This window comes from Cydia fagiglandana, chromosome 1, assembly GCF_963556715.1.
Source record: "Cydia fagiglandana chromosome 1, ilCydFagi1.1, whole genome shotgun sequence".
Classification (NCBI taxonomy): Eukaryota; Metazoa; Arthropoda; class Insecta; order Lepidoptera; family Tortricidae; genus Cydia; species Cydia fagiglandana.
Window position 1 is genome coordinate 15,105,254 of NC_085932.1, and position 27,391 is coordinate 15,132,644.

General features: G+C 35.6%; 2 protein-coding genes across 15 annotated transcripts in view; one reads left to right on the top strand and one right to left on the bottom strand.

Moving 5' to 3' along the window:
• Window positions 1–27,391, top strand: part of LOC134665706 (CUGBP Elav-like family member 1) — a 385,067-nt gene that overhangs the window by 223,596 nt on the left and 134,080 nt on the right. For 8 of the 14 annotated variants that reach the window (XM_063522758.1, XM_063522669.1, XM_063522678.1 and 5 more), the window contains 3 exons: window positions 14,660–14,756; window positions 17,115–17,235; window positions 20,713–20,795. In XM_063522758.1, coding sequence (XP_063378828.1) covers window positions 14,660–14,756; window positions 17,115–17,235; window positions 20,713–20,795 — 301 coding nt within the window. Of the gene's footprint in view, window positions 1–4,567; window positions 5,003–10,464; window positions 10,777–14,659; window positions 14,757–17,112; window positions 17,236–20,712; window positions 20,796–27,391 lie in introns of those variants that run through there. The other 6 variants (XM_063522702.1, XM_063522720.1, XM_063522726.1 and 3 more) reach the window with 4 other exon arrangements.
• LOC134665897 (mesoderm induction early response protein 1) overlaps window positions 1–27,391 on the bottom strand; it is a 242,434-nt gene that overhangs the window by 34,806 nt on the left and 180,237 nt on the right. The gene's annotated exons all lie outside the window — the stretch shown is intronic.

Here is a 27,391-nt window from a genome sequence, read left to right on the forward strand (position 1 = left end):
ACAGTTAACTTTAATATCATATATTTAAACCCACCTGAACGGTCCATAAACAAATCATATTTGAACCTTTAAAAGTTTTAATCCAACCCGCCCAAGTTCCACGTTTATAATTAATTTCTTTTGAAATCTGTAACAACAGGCAATATTTTTATTCACGATGGTTTTATTGTACGTTCGTGCAATTGAAAGTGATTTAAGGCATTAATCTCCAACTAAATCTAATTCAATCGTTGAAATATTTTCAGTCTTCAACCTCTGAAAGTATTTACTTAAAGTGTTGGTAGTAGGCGGTTGCGGAGCCTGATATAGTCCCTTGTTTGTACCGTCTATATTTTTAATCTTCTAATGACGTTTAAGGTGGCAAAGCGAGCGAGCTATTATTCCATACTATATTGAGTCCGTCCCTTGTATATAACTTGTTACGTTAGTACAACCTACTTTCAGCACGAAAACGCTGAACCACTCGTAATCAAACAAGGACTTGTGTTTGTGTTTTTATTTAACGCAGCTTCACTGTGGCCGGAAATTATACAGCACTCTGTAATTGAAAGTTAACAGAGCCAAGCTCATTTGTTCTTCATTGATTTCATCGTTTTTTGCGTGCAGCTATTTTTAACTGACTGGTATAGATTTTGTTCATCACATTTGCTAATAAGTAGCTTATATTCTTATATATTACCAATGGAGTAATGTTTGCGCTAAGCTACGAGTATATACCAAGCGGGTTGACATGTGGGATATTTTTTTGGAAATCAAGGTTAACATTTATGTTTTGATTTTCTTGTCTGAACAAGTGGGTACTTAAGTACCTATTTACTTACATTGTGTCCGGCTAGTTCTGACGTAGATTGCACAAGTTTACGCCGTCTTGTACACTATCTTTCCCCGTCTCGGCTTGTGCGTCTTTGTCCTTCGTCGCTGATAGATAGTAATAGCGCTCCTGGCATATACGGAGCAAAGGCTATTCAGCAAAACAAACGGCGAGCACCTAACTATATACGCACCTAGAGATAGCTCTCACGGCGATATATAACAAAAATAGAACTTATCTTTTGTTGTCAAAAAGGCGACGACTATGTTATTTTCGTCTTAAAGGCCACTTCTTGCACCATTCACTAACCCAGGGTTAACCGGCTCAACCTGGAGTTTAACCAGTTAACCCCGGTTTAGTGGGATGGTGCAAGTGGCCCTGGTGGCAATTTACGAAGTTGTTCTTTTTCCCGTATCTGAATATCGTATACCTAAGTAAGTAGTTGAACTAGTTGAAGATTTTATAGGAACAATATTTTTTCAATTACCACCCTACACGCTACCTCGAAGGTCAAACAACCGTCAACCCATCAAGTTCGGCAAACTAAAGACGACGAAAAAATCTGCTAACAGCATTATGGTAATCGATCCCTCCGCATTTTATTACTGAACGAAGGAGACCGAAAGAATTGTGGCTAGAGCGCAAATCGTCCGCAGTGCCTATTCGTGAACATAAATTGGCAGGTTTTTTTATTGAACACGCCAAATCGTCAAAGTCACGAATGGGGCCTGCACCCCTGCAGGCATGCTTGGAGCGAAATGTATGGAATTTTATTTCGCCCGACGTTAATGCGACATGAAATGAATTTCCGTTGAATCAGAGCTGAAAGATCGTGAGTATTTATTTGTGGCAGAGGAAATAAATAATTCCGCAATAAGTTATTAAAACTTTATTCAAGTGCAGATTAAGAGTAAACACGAAAGGAATGCTATGTACGAGCTCATAATGTCATTGTTTTCGTAAGCGCTTAACCTTTATTTACCTATGTATCATATTCCTTATTTATTTATAATGTCATATATTATATTATAGTTTAGTGTTTTTTTTCTGTTCCAAATTTATTTAAACAATATTCTGCGCCTGCACCAACCTAGATCTTTCGGTTTAGCCCATGGTTGACTGGTAGAGAATGCCTTCTGGCATTAAGTCCGCCATTTGTACACTTCATTTAACTACCTATTGTGCAATAAAGTTTAAATAAATAAATAGACCTACAATCATTTGCTGTGTTGTGTCACTTGGGTGGATAATTCTGACAAGTTGGTCCAATAAAACACGTTCTGGAATCGAAGCTTACGAATACCATGTAAAAAAATAACAGCCTGCTTAACCGCCCAGGGCACAGATTCCAAGAAAGTAATATATAATGAATACAAATAAACACATAAATATTTGGCTCAGTAACAGCGCTGTTGGCGTGCCTCCCACAGTAATAAGTGCCTTATTATGATAACTGAATCGAGGAGTCGGATTTAACATGAAGCATTTTTTTATAAATATAGACACACAGAGCGCTACATTAGCATTTCATGTTCTAAAAATGCTAGTCCAATAATAACGGAGGAGTAAATACTATTAATCGGTTCCTACTGAAAATATTGCGCATATTTGAATATAGGAAGGTAATATTCTAAAGAAGCAGGGGGAAGAAAAAATGCAGTATTTCTTGCATTTTTCAGGATTATATTTTTCATAGTACCAGGTAGGTAATTAACTAACTCTAATTTAAATAAAACAAAGGTGTATAAGGTGCAAACACATTACTTAGTTACCGATATTTTAAGAGATGGTACTTTACATTAAAATTAAATTTAAATAGAAATAAAGAAATCTTGTCATATATTTCTTTATTTAATACAGACAAAAATTGAAATTCTATCTTAAAATAATCATCATGTGCATTTAACAGACAATATATTTTTCATCACACTCTCTCAGTAAATGTGGAATTGCACGCAGGTTTAGTGGGAGTTATAGAAAAAGCGTTCTCCCTGTTATGAAGTTTCTAGTGCCATAATTATTAAATATACTCCAGAAACCGATTACTATCAGCTGTAAAAATGTTGGTAACTTTGTTAGCAGCTTATATAATTTACAATTAACGTGACTTCTCCTAAACGTGTTTTGGTAACCCTTGCTTTTATACTTATAGTGTAAGTTAGGTAGTGTGCGCGCTAAGCGTTCTATAATGTAACATAGTTCTATAATGTCTTGAATAACATAATATAGCTTATACAGTTTAAACCTGTATAAGCTACATTATGTTATTCAAGACATTATAGAACTATGTTACTCCAAGCAAGTACATAGTTTCATTGAACATGCAACACTACATGGCGACCCTGCCAGGATCGCCATCTGATATGGACGTTAATGATACAACAGTTGGTGTTGAAATACGAATATATTCTGACTTAAATAACACTAACAGCCGCTTTATATGTTTGAGCAGGCTATGCATGTGTGTGGGTGAAGCGTAGCACACTCACTACAATAGTTTATACTTATGCTGTTGTATTTCATGCCTTCTAACTAATGGTTTATGAGATAGGCAAGTAAATTCGTTGAAAAAATCTGAACTTGGTAGGTACCTCGCAAAATTTATAAAATTAATCCTAACTTACTTTTCTTCAATCATTTAACTATACTCTCAATAAAATACATAATGAATTCGAAAAGCAAATGGCTGCAAAAGAAATTGGAACCTCTACTGAGCAAAGCGAACTGCGCTTAAGTAACATGACAGTATATTACCGAACTTCTACAGACATTATAATATGTATGTAAGTTTATATAGTTATACGTACTTAGACTTCTGGACCAGCGCCAAGCATTAATGAGGTGTTCGTTTCCATTTTTATTTTCTGTTTGTGTAAATTACCTAGGGCAAATATATAAAAATACTGATAAAGGGTTGCAATGTTAGTAATAAATAACAATATTCTTTGCTTGTTTATAAATAAACATTGGCCTAAAAGCGTATGTTTACCCTACCTATCAGCTTACCATGGGCGTACGGCGTGTATAAGTTATCGTAAAGCCCTAAATCAAACGCCTGCGGCGGAAGTATTGCTATCCGCGCTGGCCTAAAACATATTGCTGATACTTTCCTTAAGGCGTTTTTTCTCTGTTGATGTTTATGAATGCTCCTAATGAAATTTATGGAGGTTTCGATACCTATTAACCTATATCAGGCGTGGCTCACTCCGCGATTTCGTCGTTCGCTACAGTTAGCTAAAAGTACATTCGTTCGACCCCAATTTTGGGGTTTGCCATAAGCCGCGCGTGGCGCTGTCGCCACCTAGCGGCCATATCTGTGCTGATCGCGACAGACGCGTTTTGTAGAGAGTGAGTCTTCTGTACCTAATACTATTATTTATTCTGTGCCTATATTCCAATAAGTGAATAATAATTACGAATATACAGAACAAGCAATTCATATTTTACAATGCTTCTTCTTGCTTCTTACGTACTTCTTATTATAGGTTGCTTACTTTTTAAAGTACCTATAGGTACAGTGCCCACACGGGATTGTTATGCAATTTAGGGTTCTTGCTAAATTGGAAATTTTATAGCGCAAGTATTGAACAACCAATTTAGCTAGGACCCAAAATGGCGCAACAGTGGCGGAGCGTGATGGTACTTTTACTACAAATATCTACGTAGTTTGTAAGTTTAGTCTGGAATATCGCAACGCTTAGACAAAGGTAAACAACCTTAAGATTGTGTTCCTATCTAATCCATCATATTTCGCAGTTTAACAGTGATTAAAAGTGTTAAAAAGTAATCTAAGGAAATGAAAAGATGTCCCAAACATGCTTAAATCGGACAGGACGATAACCCCATCGTTTTCACGTTGTGAACATTTAAAAAAAAGTGAATCAGTGTGAGTGTTGTGAGAGTGTCAGGTTGCGATGAGGCGGGGGGCGGGAGTGCCCCCGCGCCTCTTATCAGTTGATAAGGCGTCGTGGCGGCCCGAGGCAAGCGAGGTATCGGCAAACGTGGTGAAGTCTTCAGGGTGACCAGGCTGCTTGGACCAAAGCGGCCGCCGCCCGCAATGCTGCATTCACTAAACGCGCTGGCGGGCAAGATCTCGCCGGGCGGCGGCCTCGACACTAACGCGAACCGACATTCGCACCCCAACCGAAACCACAAGGCGTCCTCGCCCTCTGCACCCTACTCTAAGCCCAAGTAAGTGACAATGCTTGTACTTGTACAGATTGCTTAATTACTAAGTAGGTTCGCTATTAAATTAAGCATTAGGAGGCCAAGAGCACCAGCACCTTACCTTAATTTGTTTTTCACTGTCAGTGATTTTCTCGATCTCGAATTGTTACCTACTTACTATTGAACCCCAATTTGGTGAGTGCCTTTTTAGATATAAAATATTTAAGTATTATTTGGGCAAAGAAAACCATTAGAACCCAATATAATTATTATCTACCTAGTACTAGGTCAATAAGAATAGGTACTGATATGCCTAGGCGAGCATTGGGCATTTACTTTTTTGGATGGTTAAGTTTTGTTTAAAAGGTTATATTTAATCCGCATCATCAGGCATACCTGTGTAGCATGACTGCTATAATTATTGGCCACTACAAAGTAATTGGCCACTCCTAACAAATCAAAAAGAAACAAGCCAATAGAAGTCATATTGCTAAGAGTGGCCAATTGCTATGTAATGGACAATAACAGTCACCCTAGAAAAGTTCTAAGGATTCATTATTCAGGTGAGCATGCATTAGAGATGAGCGAGGTAACGAAGCTGTGCGTGATGGATACCTAATCGACTTCAAGGATCGTGAATACATAGAAACGCGCTCGCCATTGAGAACCTGTCACTGGTGGATGCTCACGCTTTAAACGTTACTTTTAACCCTTAAGCGCCACTTGCACCATTGCACTAACCCGGGGTTAACCGGTTAAACCTGGAGCTACCATGGTTACAAGTACTATTTGACACTTGGTTAACGGTTTAGCCGGTTAACCCCGGTTTAGTGGAATGGTGCAAGTGCAAGTAACACAATCATAGCCGTTGAATAGTCTGAATATATTATATAAATTTTACTAAACCACCACCAGCACCGTGGCTTGACTCGGCACCCTGTATATATTACATAAACATTGTTTGTTTAAATAATTGTAAAAGTTACTGAATCGTGTAAATCTTTATAAGTTTTCATAATGAATAAACTGAATCGCGTGAGAAGTCGTCAAATATGCGAGTCATGCAATCTCGGTTATATTGAAATCACCAGTTTTCTAAAATAAAATGAAAATTCTATTATCATTTTAAACTTTTAACCTACTTATAACTAGAGTCTTAACCATGGTGTGCTCACATTGCTGTGTTTCTGTCGCTTTGATAAAGATACCTAGGGCAAATTTACTCATAGCCAATTTTGTACATTTTTTTATTTATTAACATACCTATGACACACTAAAATCTACACTCAATACAAAGTGTAATATAAATTTTCGTATTAGGCGACCCCTGTTATTATCGATATTGAGTGTTTTAAGTTATAACGATCAAATGTAACTATTTCGATAGAAACGCTGTGGCGCCCCGGTACCTATATTTACGAATAGTATCAGATAAGATAAGATATAATATATGTCAGGTGGGATAGTCGAGCGTGAGTCCAAAATGCGGTGATGGTAATATTGGTGATGTTTGCGTGATGTCATGTTGTGACGTCACTTGTGGTTGTGACGCTACTCTGATTTGAAGACCAGCCTCATTTTCATTTAGTGTGTTTTTCAATACTAATATTATTTTAATATGTAAATTGATAACATTGCCCTATTTTTTATACGAGACGAAGAAAAAAGGACAAAAGTATTCTAAACCGCTATACATACATAATGTAAATGTGTGTGCAAATTGTAAGGCGCCCTTTCGTTACGGGTCATTGAGATTTAAATACATTAATTAACCGTTTTATGCCATACTATTTATTACTTAATCGCTGTTATTGACACTAATTTTAAACAGTTTTTAGTAGTGTGCTTCTATAGACTTTGGATTTAGTTACCAAGTGGGCCGGAGTGGGAGTCCAGACTAATAAGCCCCGGCAAACAAGCCGAAACAGCACTAGAATGATGATAAAGAGATATCGTTTTATAATTAGAGTTTGAATCACGATATACGAAACTACGTCATATACCGGTAATCTTCTACCGGTAAGGCTGCCTGGTTAATTACCTGACTATCTTTCAAGATATACCGATAAACTTGTGATTATCTGTCAAATGCAGACAACATGGTGGCATAGTCTTCTCAGGGCATCAACTTTTGATATTTCACCTCACAGCAACCCGGGACATGAAGCTTTCGATTACGAAACTCATATTAGCGTGAAATACTCGTACACGGTCATCCCGTGTACGTAGTATTCGTAGTAAGATTGGAATGTCCATTGCTTTGCTCTTGATGACATAGGAGTGAGGTCAAATAATCAAATTACGTCCTGAAGTTCCATAGAAGAGTTACTTTGTTTATTTGCACTCACGAGCAAGACGTTCGACTCCAAATGCATAATTTGAATCTCTTTGCATTGTCAGTTTTCATATGATAGACGTGTATTTTTTTAGGATTGCATGAAAAATTCTAAAACTGAGTCTACTCTCTAGTCTGAATCTAGTGTGTAGTGTAGTGTGTGTAGTTAGTGTGAGTCTAGTGTGAGTCTAGTGTGAGTCTAGTGAGTGAGTCTGAGCAGAAAAATAAAAAAATAAAAAATATTTTTCTGCTGGCGAATATACATTGATGGGAAGACGAAGTCTTTAGTGTTGTGGAGTAATAGTATTCAATACAGTTGCTCAGAAAGTGCTACTTTACGAAGGTAGCAGTTATAAGCGTTCGCGAAATTCGTTTTTGCCAGAGAATTAAGATGACAAAGAACGACTGTCAAACTTCAAAAGTGCGACCAAAAACTAAATACAAGTGTGTTCGTAAATTGTCTATTATGTGAGATCAAAAAGCACCCTTTAAAATGTAAAGGAACTGTTTGTTACTTGATTTTAAGTAAAATGACCAAAAACCCGAAACTAGAAAGGTCTAATTAATAGTCGGCGCTGATGATGAGGTGTTAAGCGATGACGATAGATATTATCGGACGATCGGACGAGATATATTATATTAAATGCAAACCGTGCAAAGTTTATAGTTAGTTGAATAATATGTGAGATTCATGTTGCTTTAAAACTGCCTAGTATAAAAATAAAAAATCGATATAAGTACTATGAAAAAAAATCTTTTGAGATTATTACAAGCGATTTCTACTTTTAACTTCAGCCCCACACTTTATTCCAGATATTATCAACCGGGTCTAAAAAGCGTCAGCTTTACTTGCATTATCTAACAATATAATAGAGCGTCCTCGTCCTGACCCGTACCTAACTCCTAATCCAATGTTTGCTCATGAATCGTCCACGGCAAACACCGGGTGAGTCAGCCTGTCAAATGTACAGTCAGGCGCGTGTTGCGGGGAGATAATAACGTTAACCGTTATCGTGAGGAGCGCAGGGGTCACTAGTCACCACCTACCAGGTTTTTAACCCTTTAACCGATAGTTCCAATAAAATATTGATAGTTATGTGGGGTGGAAGCTATTTCAGTCAGTCTCGGTTCAAAAAGTTCTGAGGTTGATTGAAGTGGCATGGCAAAATACTTACGAAGGTTTCCGAGAAAATACAAGTGAATAAAATTACGCGTAACCCCCCTTGTTCATAAAATTTTACGGGCCTGATTTAGTTAAATTATCTTTTATCCCATTCTTACAAATACATAAGTCAAAATGACAGATAAGGACACCCGATTATTAGCTAATTGAGGTTTGTAGCGCGTTTATGAATAAGGAGGTTAATCTGTACAATGTTAATCTGTCAAGGTGTTAGAGTGCTTGTTCAGATATTGTGAACACCTTGGCCGCTCCGATATATGTGATGGCGACTGTACAGCAAAATCTGCTTAATAAACAATCGTCGCTATCAATGCTACATTTCATTGAAAACAAGAACTACGTGCCGTCAACCGGGATGTATACCTAGGAATTGCAGATTAGAGTAATAGAGATAAGGACCAGAAATGAAATCTATAATATACAGGGCCATTAATTCAAATGGGTCAATATGGAGAAGTCAGAAACTATTAGAGATAGCGAAATCTGTTCGTAGGAACCATGGCGTCGAGTTTAGATTTAATAATAATGACATTCAAACTTTTTTTAAACTCTCATACGGTTATGTCAATTCCCGGTTATGTAAGTATGAGAGATTAAAAAAATTGAATGCCATTATTATTAAATCTAAAATCAAAGCCATGGTTCCTAAGAACAGATTTCGCTATATCTCATAGTTTCTGACTTATCCGTACTGACCCATATGGATTGATCACCCTGTATTTAATATTTATTTTGATAATGGTCTTATAGTAAGTAAATGAAGTAGATGTATAGGGATTGAAAACAACCCTGTCTTTCTGTTCATAAGTGGATCATTCTCATCAGAAAGCACGACTGGAAAAATGTTTGTTTTCTATGTATAAGCACACAAGCAAGTTTTTTTTTTCATCAAAGAGAAAAGTTTAGCGCACCCCATATCCTTTTCTCCTATGTCGCCCTCGCTAGCGCTCGTGCGACTAACACCAAAGTTTGTGTGTGGTGGATTAGTACTTGTTACCGCCCCAAACTAGGATAGAAGCACGTCCTACCTATATTAGAACTTACAGAGAAGATATAAAATTCTAGCATACTCATAATAACAAGCACAGCTACACTAAGACTATGATAATATTACTTAAGAAAATCACACACATGATCACGACTCGCACGCTTTTTAGGATTCCGTACCCAAAGGGTAAAAACGGGACCCCATTACTAAGACTCCGCTGTCCGTCTATCTATAAATAAATAAATATTATAGGTGGAAAAAAAGTACAGTCAGCAATACCAAAAATCAAAACAAAAATCTAAATTGAGCTTGTATCAAAAATATTTTTTTTGATTAAGACTTATTTAAACTGATATTATACTCGTACCTACAATACTGAATCATCTTTATATCCACAATATCCACATATACGAGCATTCTATACAGATGTCAGTCACAATGAAAAAAAGTAGCATTATCAGAAAAAAATACCTATACTGTTTACTTTTTTTTGGAAAACCCATTCTCCATTTCAATCAATAGTCCTTTTGATTCTAAGTCGAGATAACCCAAGAGATTTGGAAAAAAGGCAAGTTCCTATTACCTTGTTGTATTAAATTAAGTACGACAACGATATTTATTTTTGCCGCAGTATTAAAAATCAGACAAAATTAAATAAGTGAAGGTTTTCTGGATATAATGCGACTGCTATTTTTTTTTATAGCTTATATTGTGTCCCACTGCTGGGCAAAGGCCTCCCCTGTCTCTCGCCACTCGTCACGGCTTTGTGCATGCTCCCGCCAATCGCCACAAAATGAGTCTGGTCGTTTCGCCATCTCATTTTTGGTCTGCCTCTGCCTCGGGTGATGTGCCCATTCGGTCGCTATTTTGGCCCATCTGTCCATTTTATTTTTAACGTAATAAATATTCAGGTACCTTCTTTTTACGTTATAACAGCAATAAACCCACTAGGTATTGATTCGTTGGACATTGACACTTCTGTGGGTAGAAAGCGAACTACCCACGATTCGTAAGAAAATAAATCTACATTCATTCTTATATCAATGTACATAAAGTCCATTTTAAATTGTAAGGCCGTGCCGGTATAAATGTGGTACGCCAGTATCCACTTGTAGTTCTCCGCGGTTGTTGATCGAGTCTGATAGTGCTCTTGATAAGCTGTTATCAAGCGATATGTATGCGTTTATCAGTGATAGCGTGATGGCAAACAAGTGCGAGTATGGCGTGTGGCATCGTAGTTTTTCTAGAACAATGAGGTACCAGTTAGATGCTATTTTATTGTACATTTTGAGGTTAGATTTTGTTTTTCATTGCCTTGTTTATGTTGATAGATCTTCAATAATATTGAACGATTTGTTTTGCAGTCAATTATTCGTCATAGTCGTTTCGAAACAAAGATATATGTTTATGTTAATAATATGTGCACCAAATGTGTGTGGTAAGGCGATAGGGATTTCATATTATTGTCAATGAGACAAAGTAAAAAGTGGCATAGAAATCAAATTCCTTGTTTGTGACATATTAAAGAATTAAATTCAATAGAGAATCAAAAGAATATTCCTGAGTATAACATTGATTCTTTTTCTGTTTTTATATTCAAGTTAAGTAAATAATTTGTAGGTATCTTTCGTTATTTTAATGACACAGTTCTGCAATAAATATGTTATGTAATATACAGGGTGGCTAAAGAATAAATGCATTCCCGTTGCCAGAGAGATTTTGGGATTATACTAAGCAACCTTTACTATGGGACCAACCCCGAAAACGCGAAAAAAAAATTACCCGTCCGTAGAAAATGGACCAGCCAAAATATATGAAACAGCCAATTTTATTTTTCACGATTTCGGGGTTGGTCCCATAGTAAAAGTTGCTCAGTATAATCCCAAAATCTCCCTGGCAACGGGAAGGCAGTTATTTTTTAGCCACCGTGTATAACGTTACGTTAACGTAGCTGGTTTACATTGACAGATAAATACTTATATTTATCTGTTTCACATCAGATAGGTACAAGTACCATAATTAAGTACGGTGTTGTTTACACAGATTCTTTATCATGCAGGAATCTAGGTCATCTTGTTCAGAAATTCGTCCCTATTATACATTTATGATTTTCACGTAACATGAACTAAAACATATTTCTTGTTTCTCTATATTAATATAAAGACAATTTTATCTGAACCGTGGTCTTATTAGGCATATCAATTATACGCGTTAAGTAATGATAAGTAAATAATCATCATTAAGTATAAACTCAGTTTCAACATTGAGAGTTTTCATGTACGGAGTGGTACTTTCTAACTAATGGAGGTCCGGTCGCGGTTTTGAATCCAAGCTTGCACCAATGAGTTTAATGGAGCTTATATCATTAGACATTAATTAATAATCAGTCGCATTTTAATATGCACCGTGATTTTGTAAAAAACGAATGCCTAGCAGATTATTTATTCTTAGAATTAAACTGTCTATTTATATTTACCTTACCACGATTAAATGTATGTACCTATAACCACGACTTCACTGAAAAATACCACAGGAGTGGATAAATGTGTTCGATGTCACTGAAAAACAATAATTTTGAGAATATCGTGTAGAAATTTTGCTTACAATGACAAATCATTTCCGTGACGTCCATTCGTACTTATAATTGTCTGCAATATTCGTGATACACGTTACGGTGTTTCTATGGTGCATACGGTTATTGTATGATGAGAAGTTTGGTTTGTCAGAATTATAATATTATGTATCAGATGTGTCTTACAAGGAAGGGTACCCAACTGTCAGACTCCGATTTGATTTATTTTGATATATGTTATAGAGTAGTCTAAAATAACGGATACGTATTTTTTTTAGCTGCCCAAACTCAACCTGTTAGGAGAAAATGGCCTTCAAAGTACTGAAAATTGACCAAACCCCAAAATTCCCCCCCCCCAAATTTCTGAGAAGAGATTTGTTCAAAAAAATTGATAATTAATTACTGGTTTCGTTATATGTTGGAGAACATGAATAACTCATTTTATAACCACAAACTCATTTTTTATATAAAAATATATTTATATAAATATATTTTAATATAAAAAATGAGTTTTATATAAATATATTTATATAAATATATTTTTATATAAAAAAAGAGTTTGTGGTGAAATGACAAAACACGTCCCCATTCTTTATTCATGTTCTCCAACATATAACGAAACCAGTAATTAATTATCAATTTTTTTGAACAAATCTCTTCTCAGAAATTAGAAGGTTTGGTCAGTTTTCAGTACTTTGAAGGCCATTTTCTCCTAACAGGTTGAGTTTGGGCAGCGAAATAAAAATACGTGTCCGCTATTTTAGACTACTCTATAACATATATCAAAATAGATCAAATCGGAGTCGGACAGTTAAGTTGGGTACCCTTCCTTGTTAGTAAATTCAGATACACAACACAGCACTTAAAAATTAATGCTGGTAAAGAAACTAAAGCTCAAAGAAATTTACATTTAAGTAAAGTAGATAATATTACTCGTATTTACACTCAGAAGGTAAGTATTACACGCGTTGCGAATATTCTTTTACATTTCTCAGAAAGTATAACATACGGTCCACTTAGGATTTTCTCGAACTTATTAACTACAATATCTGCCACAAATGAAACCCGATACGCCGCCTTGGGAAAACGAAACTTCTTTCTTCTATTACAAAAATCTGTGGGGAAATTCGGAAATGTCAACAGACTTGGATATTAAATGTATACTTATTTGTTATTTATTTATTACTAGTCTAATATTGATTGAATGAATGAAAACATTTATTTTCAGGCAACTATTCGCCCATAGATAAATACCTTAAAACTAGCATACATATTGTTACAAAATATATCTTAAAACTAAAAACACAATTATGGCTGCGCTGCAGTTCGCAACCCCGCGGTTTCAGGGAGGCGACGATATTGAGCCTAAATGTAGTATTTGTTAGTAAAATCAATATTGGATCTGAGGACGAGCGTTTCAACAAGTATCTGCATCTTCTATTGGTGACCGTTGTTATATATAGCTTTAAGAGTGTATGTCTAGGTATTTGTATATCTGACTCACCAGAACGACATGTGATGTGGTCTGCCTACCATCTATCCGACACACGACGTGCCCTAACCTAAGGACTCGAATAGGCCTCCGAGAATAAAATTTTATTTTATTAGCAGAAAATATATTGCAGGCGTGTTGTTAAAAACCAACATTAACTATTCAAGTTATAAAGCTGGCATAGATGTCCCCATATTATTAATTTGTTATGTTACAGAATTTTAAACGATACAGTGACCCTAAATCCAATACGGGCGATAAATTAAACCAGATAAGGTGTATTCGGGTAATACCGAATGTCAGATAATTCCGAAATTCAGATGAAAATCACCCTTAATTCCATCATAATAAAAGTCTCTTTTCGGAATTATCCGACAGTTTTCGACATTCGGAATCACCCGAGTAAACCTTATTGATTTTTTTCTTCTACCTAATCATTATGATATGACCCTGTAATATTTTTTTGATATTTTACCGAGTATTACTATATAAAAACTCGTATCTCGTAACTTGTGTGTTGCTTCACATTGCGGGCCGAATTATTTTGTATGGTAATATTTTCACTGTATTTCTAAGCAAAATTTATATCAATAGGTATACTTCTTAGGTCCTATGCTAACGACCGTCACAGAACAAAATAAATATTACTCGTAGTACTACCACCGTTTAAAGATTCGCCCGTATTAAAGTTACACACTGTATGTACAGTTGTACGGACCCACCATATTAAGGAAATCGTTTGAGTATCTATCGCACGACATGTGTATGAATACGCATATACCTACCTATAGTTTCTTATGAATAACAGTTCTGTTGAATATATTTTGTCGTAACCATGGCAACGTTGTACAGGGAAAAGTGGAGTGGAAGAGGAAAGATACTTGAAATTAGGATGTTATGAGTACACCGGCATTTTAAACTTAAAATTCTGTCAATCTAACATTCTACTGTCACGAGGTGCGGTAATTTCTTTCGGAGCGGGGTGGAGCATTCCGGTTATATATAAAATAAGTACTATACTTATTCTGTGCTTGAAACATTAATATGCTTAGGCCCACCGTTTTTTATATGTATTCATCTCGTATTCACAAGTATTTTTCTTTTGTTCCAGTGGGATGAGTATGATCAACAACAACAACAGCACAAGTATCAACAACAACAACAATGAGGACGAGAAGGCGGATATGCCCGACCCCGATTACATTAAGGTACGAGGTCCTTTTTAGTAGGAGGAATCCCTTTTTAGGGTTCCGTACCCAAAAGGTAAAAACCCTATTACTAAGACTCCGCTGTCCGTCCGTCTGTCTGTCTGTCTGTCACCAGGCTGTATCTCATGAACCGTGATAGATAGACAGTTGAAGATTTCACCGTTGATCTATTTCTGTTGCCGAAAAAAAAATCTATCGTTTTTTTGGTGGTACGGAACCCTTCGACCACGAGCCCCACTCGCACTTGACCGGTTTTATCTTTTTTAATAATGACGTAAAAGAGACAGAAGGAATAGGATCCAAGTTGAACTTGTATTAGGGCACACGTTGAAATGACATTCAAATATAGAGGTCACTTAAATGTCATTTTGTCTCACTCAGTGAGCAAAATGCGATTTTGCTCACTGGTTTTAAGCAGCAATGTATCCTAGTTTAGAGCTGCTAAGGTCTAACGCGTTATTCCTTATGGCAATAGGTTCTCGTGTCGCATTTCAAGTTACCAACAACAAAGTTTAGTTGGGAGCTGTTCCGAATGGCACCGACTATTAAATGACTTGCATGGCTTTATTAAATTGAACGCGACTGACGTGTAAATGGGACACCGTGTGTGAATTGACTGAATGCGTGATGAAGTTGGCCTGCACAGTTTTTAGCGCGTACCCCGACGCAATATTCATAGCATATTTTATCAGCCAGGTTTATTATGGGCCAGATGAAACTGCTATAATAATACTTTTATGTAAAAAAATATATACAATTTCGTCTAGGGTCATTCCACCGTTTCGGGTGTTACACTTGAACTCATAAAATAAGGTTTTATTCGATATTGTAACAGGAACTAGGAGGTTATAACTATTGATTCATCTACTACTTTGATAATATTTTCCTTTCCTGTACGCACATTATTAAAGTATAAGAGAAATAACGAGAGAATCACTAAAAAGTAGCTGTTTCGGGCGTTACGCGAATTGGCCTATTGCATAATTAAGCGAATTTTATCAAGTAAGCTCCAGTTTTATTTATGTCAAGTAATAATAGTTAGTATAGCCTACTGAAACACTGAAGTAACACTTAGTATCACTTCTTATTTAATTTTAATAAAATAAATTACCTGTTTCGGGTGTTACTCATGGTTCGTTTCGGGTGTTACGAGTACGAAATTAAGACAGATTTATACGAAATTATGGCTCATTTTATTGAAATTATTGTCTTTTTAATAAATTCGATTAAAAATATAAGTAATAAATGCTGAATTATTTTAAAATACATTATCTTAACAATAAAAACTGTTTCTCGAAGATATCATAATTATTTTTCTTTCGATGCGAATATTTCCGAAAATATTCACTTAATCAAAAACTTGTTGATGGTGACACCTATTCATTTTGAAAGATCTATCCAACGACACCCCACATCACAGGATTAAATGCAAAAAAAAATTAAAGAAAATTTTTTTGTACAGGAGCTACCATAAAAAACATTTTTTTTCGGTTTTTTTTGTGACATGAAGGTTCGGTATGTTTTCTATGGAAATAGGTTAGTTTTGACTTCTTAAACCAGTTTTCATTTTTCAACCCTTTGGTAGCGTTTCTTATGGAATGACCCTCTAATATTGTCGGCGGCGAAAGATAAACGTGAAAATCATTGTCTTGTTCCTTATGTCGGCGGAGCCGCGCTACGCGGTGCTCCGGGCAGATATTAAGTACGTTCTACAGCCGACATACGTAATAGAATGGTTGTAATGTGAACCACTTAATTCTAAATGCGCTTTTGATGTACGAACTATGCGGAAACCCATCATCAGTAGTAGGGTTGAAAATTCTCGAAAAATCAAATCTTTTTTTTAGGGCGGTTTGAAATTTTCGTTTTTTTCCGTATTTTTCAATATTTTTGGGAAAGGAATGAAACTTTTTTAAACATAACGACAGCATCAAAATCAATAGACATTTTTACAAAGGATCGCCAGCCAGCATTTAGATAACAAAACATACGACTAAGCAGGTGTAATTACCTAAACTATGATTAAATATAAATGAAAAAATTCACAAGTTCTTTTCAAAGTGCGTTTTTTTTTTCGTTTATTTCAATTTTTTTTTCGGAAAACTAAACTAATTTTTTTTTTATAAACTAAGTGACATTGTCTTTTTCCGAATAAAACTTTAAAAACATGGCTATTAGAAATAAACGGGAAATTTTCCGGATTTTTTCAACCCTAATCGGTAGCATACGCTCGTTTTAAAGCGTGACGCCCGAAAATCAATATTAACAGGCCAAAATGAACTGTTGTCATTTTTATATAAGTTTTGACTGTGTGTATATTTATCTATACATCTGAAAAGCCAACATGGAATGTTGCAGATGTTCGTGGGTCAGGTGCCGCGCAGCATGGACGAGAACGACCTGCGCATGATGTTCGAGGAGTTCGGCCGCGTGCACCAGATCAACGTGCTGCGCGACAAGATCACCGGCGCGAGCAAAGGTAAACCAATGATAGTGTTAGGGCTTGTGCACAAATCACGCGAGGTTCGATAGGGGGAGGGGGGGTCACGAAAAAATCACGATAGATCACGTTGGGGGAGGGGGACACATAAATCTTCACTCTGCACTTCAAAACAGCGAGTCTATTTAACGAAAATAGAAAAATAAACAAGATTTTCTATGTACCTATTTATCTTAAAAATAGCTCCAATAAAAAAAACAAAAAATACACGTGAGGTGGTGTGGGGGGAGGGGGGTTTCCGAAAACGTCACCAAATATCACCAGGGGGGGGGGTCAAAAAATAGCCGAAAACACCTCGCGTGATTTGTGCACAACCTCTTATTTCTAAATAGGGCAATTCGCCAGTAACTGGCCGGTTTTAGGCTGGTTTTAGTGTCACGCTGACCGCGGCCGCACCGGACAAATATGTATTTTCAGGGAGCGTTACAGAGTAAGGCTGACGGGTTGAACTTTCTCATACAATTTGGCGGTGCGGAGCGATCGGCACGGACGGTCCGCGTGACACTAAAACCAGCCTTAGTAAGGCGGCGAGTTACTAAAACCGGCCAGTTACTGGCGAATTACCCTACGTAGGTATGCCTTAGATCGGGCTGACGTCTTTTATTTTATTTTCCAGCACACCGTTTGAAAATGTAGCATAATAGGCTAGTAAGATTTTTAAACAAGGTGAGACAAATCCGTCTGTATACAAGATGAATAGATTATTGGTATACTGTACTTTGTATTAAGGAAATGTTTTTGAGCTTAGTTCTCATCGCTGACTGTAAAGTTAAACAGCTGTTAAGAGGTCCTGGAATGTAACGAATTCTAATAATGTCGTCTAGTGGTTATTGCGAAGCCTTCACTTGTATTATAACTATTAAATAAATATATATTTTATTTTTGGGTCAACTTAGGATCATATTACATTAGGTCCAGGCTATAGTGACAGCTTACCATCAGGCAGGCGGGCCTCATAACTATCGGGCCTACAACCCTTGGTATATTCTATTCGGCCTGCAACCCCTTACTTCACGGCCTCTGTAGTAATGTACTATTATCATGCATTTAGCATTTAACAAACCAACCGACTCTAATTTAATGCAATGCCGAACGCACCAATTAAATGGGTTATTATTAATGTCGGAGTAGAAGAATATTCACGTTATCTTTTGTTTCCGTTGACAAAGGTCCGTACGTTTCGTGTTGACATTTTTGTTTTGCTCCGTTGAATCTGCGTTGAATGTCTTCGGTTAGAGAGTTCCTTTTGTTAGTTCTCATGCAAATATGGACCCTTTTGTCGGAAGAAACGCTATGGGGATCCGTTTAGATGTTTATTTTAATATTGTTAGTCGTTTTGTGTTGCTTGCGCTATTAATGTTGTTTACAAAGCTGTGAATACCAAACTACGTACACTGTTGTTGGTATCACGTTGCGATGCAAACGAGCTTGCTTTGCTTAGCTATTAAACTATAAATATGCTCCAAATGTAGACATTGTGTTACAAGTTTGCTAGTGAAGTTCACGTCCTGAAGCACTGTTTCTAGGACTACAGAATAATACTGCAACCTTTTTAAAAGTGTTTCGGATATACTTAAATTGGTAGGTTCTATTCTTTTTTATTTAATAATAGGTCATATTATTATCAAACTAGAATTCTTTGTTCAGGCAATAATGGCTGTGCAAGTTTGACATCAATTACATTAGAAAGGCGTGTATCGGCCGGAATTGAGTATAAATCCCCATTACCCGAGCACGCCATGCCGTGAGCTACCAGCGGCGGCGTAACCATTTCGGAAATTAACCGCCTTGTATGTTGTTTAACGGGATATTACTTAATTTTTAGTGTTTTTTATGTAAAAAAACCGAAATAGTTCATTCAGTCACAGATATGTTCATGATACGAGTTTTTCTGAAATACTCCTAATACTTAAACCTATTTTAACAAGTAAATATTTAACATTGCACCAAAAAATGTTTTGTAACTTCAATTACATAAATATGGGTATATTTCATGTGATCAACGTAACGTAAATAAAATATGTTTAGTAATTTAATGATACAAAATAGATTTACCAACAAACAATGTATTTGTAGCAGGGACCGCAGGGACGCAGAGGTCTCCCGTCCACTCTAACTTGTTCTCAAGTGCGGCTGCAGATTGCAGCCCAGCCCTACCATGCCTCAAGGAAATATAACTAAAACAGTAATCTCTGCCTATGGCTAGTGTTGGTTAAGACTCGAGTCCTCTGCTTTAAGACCCGACTCAGTTTTTTTTTTACTCTAGTCATTCATTAACTCACACAACATAACAATACTTTTTATTACACTCCTCAATATAAAAACGTTAGGTACACACAAATTACAAATAACAATCTAAAAAATATAGTTTATAATTCATAGAATCTCGTGCATCTACTCTGGGAAAGTACCATTTGGCGAAGTGAAACTGCTGATGAGAACAATAAAATGATGGCGTTGTAGACTGTTTTATGGAACCGGTTCTTTTTTAGTCAAATTGTATTTGTAGGTACTAAATTTTTCACTACAGAATTCTCGTCCCGTATAAAAATCAAGGTAAAATGTGGCAAGTAAGCTCGTAAAACTTTTAACCTTCTCTTGACCGCAGCGATTGACCTGCCCCAGGCACAAAAGGCGTCCTGGGTTATTCGGGCGACTAATCCTACTGATGCTCTAAAATAAATTTACAACGTCGGTATCTTTGGTATTGGGACTAGACAATAAACTTTACTATACCTACGACTGATGAGCAAAATAAATTCGATTTTGCTGCGAGCGTTAGATAAAACTTGATAATATTTAAAGTTCATTTCAACGTGGGGCCCTGGGACTTTAATTACGTGATATAGAGATTCCGAGATTCCCGGTGTTTAAGTAGGCCTCTTGATTCGCACTGTAGATCTCTCGAGATTATAGAATATTTCGCTTGCTAGGACTCAAAATAAGCACTCAAAACAAAAACGAACTTTGCTCTCGTTGAAAAAATAACAATTGACAATAAGTCTATCTCAAACACGATCTTACGTAAAGCTAACTTATTTGTTCTATTCTCCAGTGTCATATAAGCTACACATTAACAAATAATGATCAAGCAGTGTTTCGGAAGGATAATAATTAAAATAATGTTATAGGTCGTACACATACGGTCAAAACGATAACAATAGTTATCTGTCATACAAGGGGGCAAAGTTGTTGTTTAACCGTTCGCCAAGTGCGCGTTTACCAGCAGGTGTGGTGAAAATTTATTTCTGTGTTCAAAAGTTTCAGCCGCAACAGTATATACCTAAGTGTTTATAAATTCCTTTCCTTCATTGTCTAGAATATTAGTGACAAAATAGAAACCTGTGTTTGACCCTTTATACGTGTGTTTGTTTTCTTTGAAAAACGCTGTTGTAACGTAGGCGATGTGTCCGTTTGGTGTGTGTCATGTTATGTACGTGTGCGCTTCTGTTGCAGGGTGCTGTTTTGTGACGTTTTTCACCCGCAAAGCGGCGCTGAAAGCGCAAGACGCTTTGCACAATATCAAAACGCTGAGCGGGGTAAGTGCGTTTTATGTTGTTTTCTACCAGCTGTTGTGTGGAACTGGTATAAATAATATACTTAAGTGCTAAAAGTAGATTTTGTTAGTATTGTCACACAGTTTTATTAAATGTTGCACAATTGCACATACTTTAAAATAATGGCATATATTGTTTCTGCTATGTTCCACAACTACAGGTTGTTTTCGAAGGTCATGCCATTTTACACAAGCTAATTATGTAGATTATCCATACTAAAAATGTATAACTGCAAATAGCTCTTTACAGCTGTTTACAGAAGTATGTATTTGTTCTCCTATGTGTATAGACGCCAATCTGCTTTATAAGTACAATTCTTACTATTTTATACAGAGCAATACTTGCAAGTTAGTTATATACTCCTCACAATACTTAGGTACTTATACCTTACACTAAGTGTAGGTAATCTACTGTAGATGTAAGCTTCATTAATTATTTCTGTTGAGTAAAAATATCACGTTACAGTAAATGATATTGAAGCTCCAAGTATTCCATGCGCGTTAGAAGCCGAGCGCTACGCTGCATGCTGCGTGGCATGCCGTAGCTCGTACCTTATCATATAGTTACTCACTAGGAATAAATCCTGTAATGTATTTTTTTTTTCAACATATGAATTAGTACTTATAGAAAATTTCAAATAGTAACGGGACATTTTTTATTTGATATTGATGTAACAATAGGAATTTTAATCCAACCTAAATAACAAAGAGATTTCTGCAGTTGACAGATTTAACCGCGTTCAACACGATTGTATCGTGTCGCCGCCGCTAAACCCAAGATTAATTTAGAACCGCTAAGTTAAATCTGCAGATTACATACCAGTTTTACCATATAGATTAAGAACGGAGTGTACGTTCATTGACTGTTAGTAAGTGTAAAACTTACTAACAGTCAATGGAAGTGAAAAGTTATGGACAAATTTTCACGAGGGTCAATATAAATCAAATACGGGGTGCGCAGAGGGTTTTTATGACTCAAGTTTACAAAGAAAAAAATGGGATTTACTAAAAATATAAATCCCTAAGGAATAATATGCCGCTAAATCTGAGTAAAATACCACGCTTAATAAACAAGTGTAATAAAACAGACTTCATCCCATTATGTATGGGATCACACATCATTATCAGAGAGCGCAACTTTGGTGCCGATGACAGACGTATGACGTGAAGCTAACTACAGAGTGTTGTTATCTAGATTATAGATACTTAAACAAATAACAATTTATTAGCCTCTTTAGTTTACTGATATTGAAACTTGAGAGTTTTTATACGTACTGGCCACGTATAAACACATAACTAACTGTCTTTGTCATGTTAAAAACAAGATTGTTGGAAATGACTACCAATTACTGTTTACTTATTTTTTTATTAGTAAAATATAACCGAAATATTATTGTTTGAAGTCGCTATGAAGTCTTTGCAGCCGTATTTGCAGAAATTTCCTTTTCTGATTGTAAAAAATGAAAAAACGTGACCAAAATTTAACAGCAAAAGCAAGAAATATAGAGAAACATTTGAAAACAACAAAGCATATTGAACGAGAAGGAGATCGTTTCGTATCGCTTTTTAATGTTTACATTATTTTTTGTGTGAATTACCAAGCATTTTTATAAATAAAGAATTATATACTATATATATTATCATTATTAAGAATCATTGAGGGGTTACAATGTTGTTTTAAAAAAACATCCTATATGCGACTTAACGTCATAATGACGTCATCAGCACCAAAGTTGCGCTCTCTGATCATTATACATACACACAATTACTGTACGCATCTTTACCTACCTTTACGCCAAATATAAATATTTTCTAATTCTACTTCCCAGAATATCAATAAATTGATATTTTCAGGTAGCAATTATTCTTTATTCTCGACACTCGAATTTTGACTCTTATGAGAAATCTTTTATATCTCCGATGGCAAAAGGCAGTTCTGAGATAATTAGCTACCTCCTCTTTTGAAGTTGTATTAGTTCCCGTCTTTTGATCATCGCCGATGCTAATTAATCTGGAATCTGCACATACTTGTGTCAGAGAGCTCAGAGATCACATATAATTGGTGTTTACTTTTCTTCTTCTTCTTCAGTCGGTCCTTGTTTACTTTTACCATCGGTATATTTCTAACTATACCTACCTAATTTGAATTTTTCAAAGCAGAGACAGATTTTTTATAAAAAAGGTGTTTATTATAACTTATTTTGAGCAACTCAATTGGTGTGATGATTGATTTAATAGCTACAGCATTCAGTAGTATTTTTATAGATTTTTTTATTCTAAATACTGAGTGACTATATGAAGGAAAGTCGCAACTGTGTTTTAAATATTTACGTACAATCAATTCAATAAATAGCTCAAAAGTTAACTGGCATACTTTAAAGGGATAAGTTTGCCTTTTTTATTTATTTATTTAATCTTTATTGCACAAAAGAAAAATCTTATAGTACAAAAGGCGGACTTAATGCCATAAGGCATTCTCTACCAGTTAACCTTAAGGCTAAGCAGAGAGATTAGAAAAACGATCAATAAATTACGAATAACATATTAATTACCTATACAAATATACTATGCACATATACTATAATATATATATATACACATATATATATAAATAACGACCTTTGTACTAATGATATGTGTTTTTTCCTGTTTTGTATTTCTTTTTTGCAAAAAAAAAACTGTTTTATTCCTATCACCAATATTGTATTGTTCCTAAGGAATTTCACATCAAAATAGGACACGCACACAATCCCACACGTGGATTATTTCCGGTTCTCTCGACGCCGTAATAGCCCCCCACGTATCGCGATATTCGCGGGAACGTATCAATGCCGCGCCGAATTGTTATAGAATACAATCGAATTACCGATTCTTTCTGTAGCGCGTGCCTTACCCCGCCTCGCTTGACGCAATGTCAACAACGAACAGTAGTTTAATGCGCTACAAAAATCCACAAAATTTATCATTTTTCGACTTTGAAAAGTCTCTGTCCGGTGTTTCGTTTGCCAAATTTTCATTTCATAGAACGAGTTATTTTTCAAACACCATTAATTTACCTAAATGTTAGAAAAAGGAGTCCTGTATATGACATAAGCCTTAGGTTAGTCTGACTTTAATTCTCACAGAATTAATGTAAACAAACTTACGTAACTGTCAAAGTTACATGTCAGTGGACTACAAAGTGTGGGGCCCCGCATAACCTGCATTCTTTTTTTGTTTTGGCTTTGAGAGCGCTTTTTCACGATTAATTGATTTTATTATTTATAATGAATGAATGAATGAATGAAAATCTTTATTTCAGGCAACTAGTGGCCCATACATAAATACCTTAAAACTAAGAAGCTAATATTACGTACTTATTATATGTATCTACTTAAGACAGGCCCAATTAAATAATCAAATTAAATACAGCTAAAACTTTGCACTAAAAGTAAATACATCGATACGGATTTTTCGTTTTAGAGTCTCGCAAAAGCCTACTGGCCGTTCATATTGCTTTGTACAGTCACATAAATATGTGCTCGACATTAGAGTGAGTGTTCAGATATTTTTGGGCAACTCGTCTGCTCCGATATAACTGATGACGACTGAACATATTTAAAGCGGCATTGGAACTTTAACAATTTGATTTGTTGCAACAATATAATAAGAGCGAACGAGATGCACTATACTGTATACGTATAAGTTCACAAACAGGTAGAACATTTTATTTTGCAACACAAATACGGGATTTATGGAATAAACAGCGTCTGCCTGTGACTTCGTCTGTGTCTGATAAATGATAATGATGATGATTTATGTCAATCATCAAAACTATCACATATCCTTCCCCGGGCTTTAAACTACCGCGATACCAAATTTCATCTTAAGCGTGAAGAGGTAACAATTAACATACAGACATTACAGACATAGTTACTGACGCATTTATAATATTAGTAAGGTCTAGTGAATGTCACTTTCATAAAAAACAATTAAAGTAGTAACTTACCCTACTGAGCCTAAATTTACTGCGACATTCCGTCTTCATCTCGTGATAATTCAATTCCATTATATTATCGGGGTTTTCTCTCTCGATTGATTCCGATCTTCCCGGGAGTGGCAGGTGGGCGCCATCTTGGATACACGCCGAAATAATATACTTGATTGGTACATTGTTTACTACTTATGCGGGGGCGATGAAAGCTTGAGAAATGCTGATCTCTATATTATAATTTTGTATTTTATACAAAAAATACAAACGCTACATAACTTTACCAAGAAGTCACTTGTCACTTTAACGTTTCTTTATTGCTTTGTATTTACAGTCTAATGACAATGACGTTATATTGATATTCGTTTGCCCCTATCCATAATTGTATTTCTAGAAATACAAAGTGGCATCTATCGGGATATTGAGTAAACTTATCTAATTAGGCGTTTTATACACTTCCCTTACAGTTTACACTATGGGTTCTTTATAGCGCCGCCTAAACATCAGTAGTTCACGCCTTTTAGCCGCCTTGAAGCTTTATCGCGTCCGATCGGGAAGCGGCCAATTAGCGTAGCTTGGTACACGGGAAGGCTTTTTAAATTAAACTTGCCTGTCTTTGTTTAGACATTGTTATACCTACCTTTTACCTGCGACGACCTAAGAAAACGTGCCGAGGCGAGAGCTTAACAACTATAATTGACACGAGATATCTTCAACTCAATTTTCAGTCTAACTATAACCGGAAATATGAACTTACTAAAGTTTCAGAGAGGTAACATCTTAAGTCTCATTTATACGGTTTGAGAACTCCCGTGCGAGTTTCGGTCGATTTATCGAATTCGTTGAACATCAGTAAACTCAATAGTCAACGTAACGAAACTCGCATGCGAGTTCTCGCAGCGTCTAAGGGCTGATTTAGATTACGAGCGAACTCGCATGCGATTTTAGTTACATTGCGGACTGTCGGTTACGTCCGACCGACCGACCGACCAATCAAAACGCGCAATGCAATGAAACTCGCGTGCGAGTTCTCGCATCGTCTAAATAAGGCCTAAATGAGGCTTTGGTTTAAAAAAAACATTGCCGTGTTTTTCATGTGGTAGGCATTCAGCGACTTGGTTGTTCATAAATTGTTTATGTATAAGTATATAGATGATTTTTTTTAAATATCAGAACTTAGTTTTATAGGTTATTCGAATACAACACTTTCCTTCCTAACATTTAAAACAGTGACCAAAATTGTTCTTCTCCCGATATTAGTGTAGTAAATAAAGGTAGTGGACCCCGCAGTAATTCCTCAGCCAAAAAAAGCTTTACAGTATGATAAAGTATCAATAAATAAAAAGTATTGTATAAATTTCCAAAGAATAATAATAATAGTATTTAAGTAAACACCTAAAGTCTTAAATCGTTAATATCTTTTTACGGAAAATTGCTCCGTTTAAACTTTCTTCTCCGGACATGTTCATGTAACGTATTGCAACAATATATGAAATATCAAAAAAAAAATCCCCGCAGAAATACCAATATTAACAAAATATAATTTTTGGCGTGTCTTGGACCGGAAAATTGCTCAGTCTAATTTTTTCACTGGAATGTCATTTTATTGCCGATTTATACATACAAATTGAAAATCTAAAAAAATTACCATGTAACTATACTTTTTTTCAGAAATTGCCTTTTTACTCGCTGTGGAAAATTTCTCTATCCATTTTATTTATTAAATTAAGTTCACAGTTTTCATTCCATTCAACTATAAAAACATCCAAAAAAATAACGAGTGTATTCAAAACTAAACATATCGGGAGCAGTGTATAGGGAGCGGGGTGTACAAGGGATGACAGTTCTTTTGGATATTTTGGATTTAATACTTAGTATATATTTAAAAAGAAATCAGGCTGAGAAATTTTCCACTCTCAGTTTTTTATAGTTCTAAAATACATAAACTTGGGTATGCATTTTTTTTTGGATTTTCTTACCCACTACGCCAAATTATATTCTAAGATCATATAAGAAGGAAAAAATGGCAGAGCAATTTTCCGATGAATATGAGCGCCAAAAAAGGAATTATCGTAAAAAAAATATTCTCATGTTTGACAAATGTTTTAGATTTTTTTCTAGTATCACATACTAATACAAATAACTTATTTGGTAAAATAATTTTGGACGGAGGAATTACTCGGTTCAATATATAAACAGATTTGTACTTTTACGTATAAATACCTAACTTAGGAGTGGTTTTTTTTTTGGATATTTATATGTTAGTTTCGGCTCATACTATACAATAACCAAGCAAAATTTCATCGACTGAGAAATTAATGCATGGGTCTCCATACAACAACTTGCTTCGTTTACTACACTAATATGACATTTTAACATAATGTTTTTCTTTTCGAAAATAAACGAATGTTTCTTTAAAGTGAAATTTCCATTATTTAGAGTACTTTCTTTTCAGCTGGTATTAGGAAATTCCAACCTGTATATACTTAATTAGACTCAGAAACTTTCAAACCTGCAAAGTTTGCTCAATTTAAACGCCAAATTCATACTCTTAGCATATTCGTATAATCAGAGATATATATAACTCCGTATAAGATAAATAAAGTCTA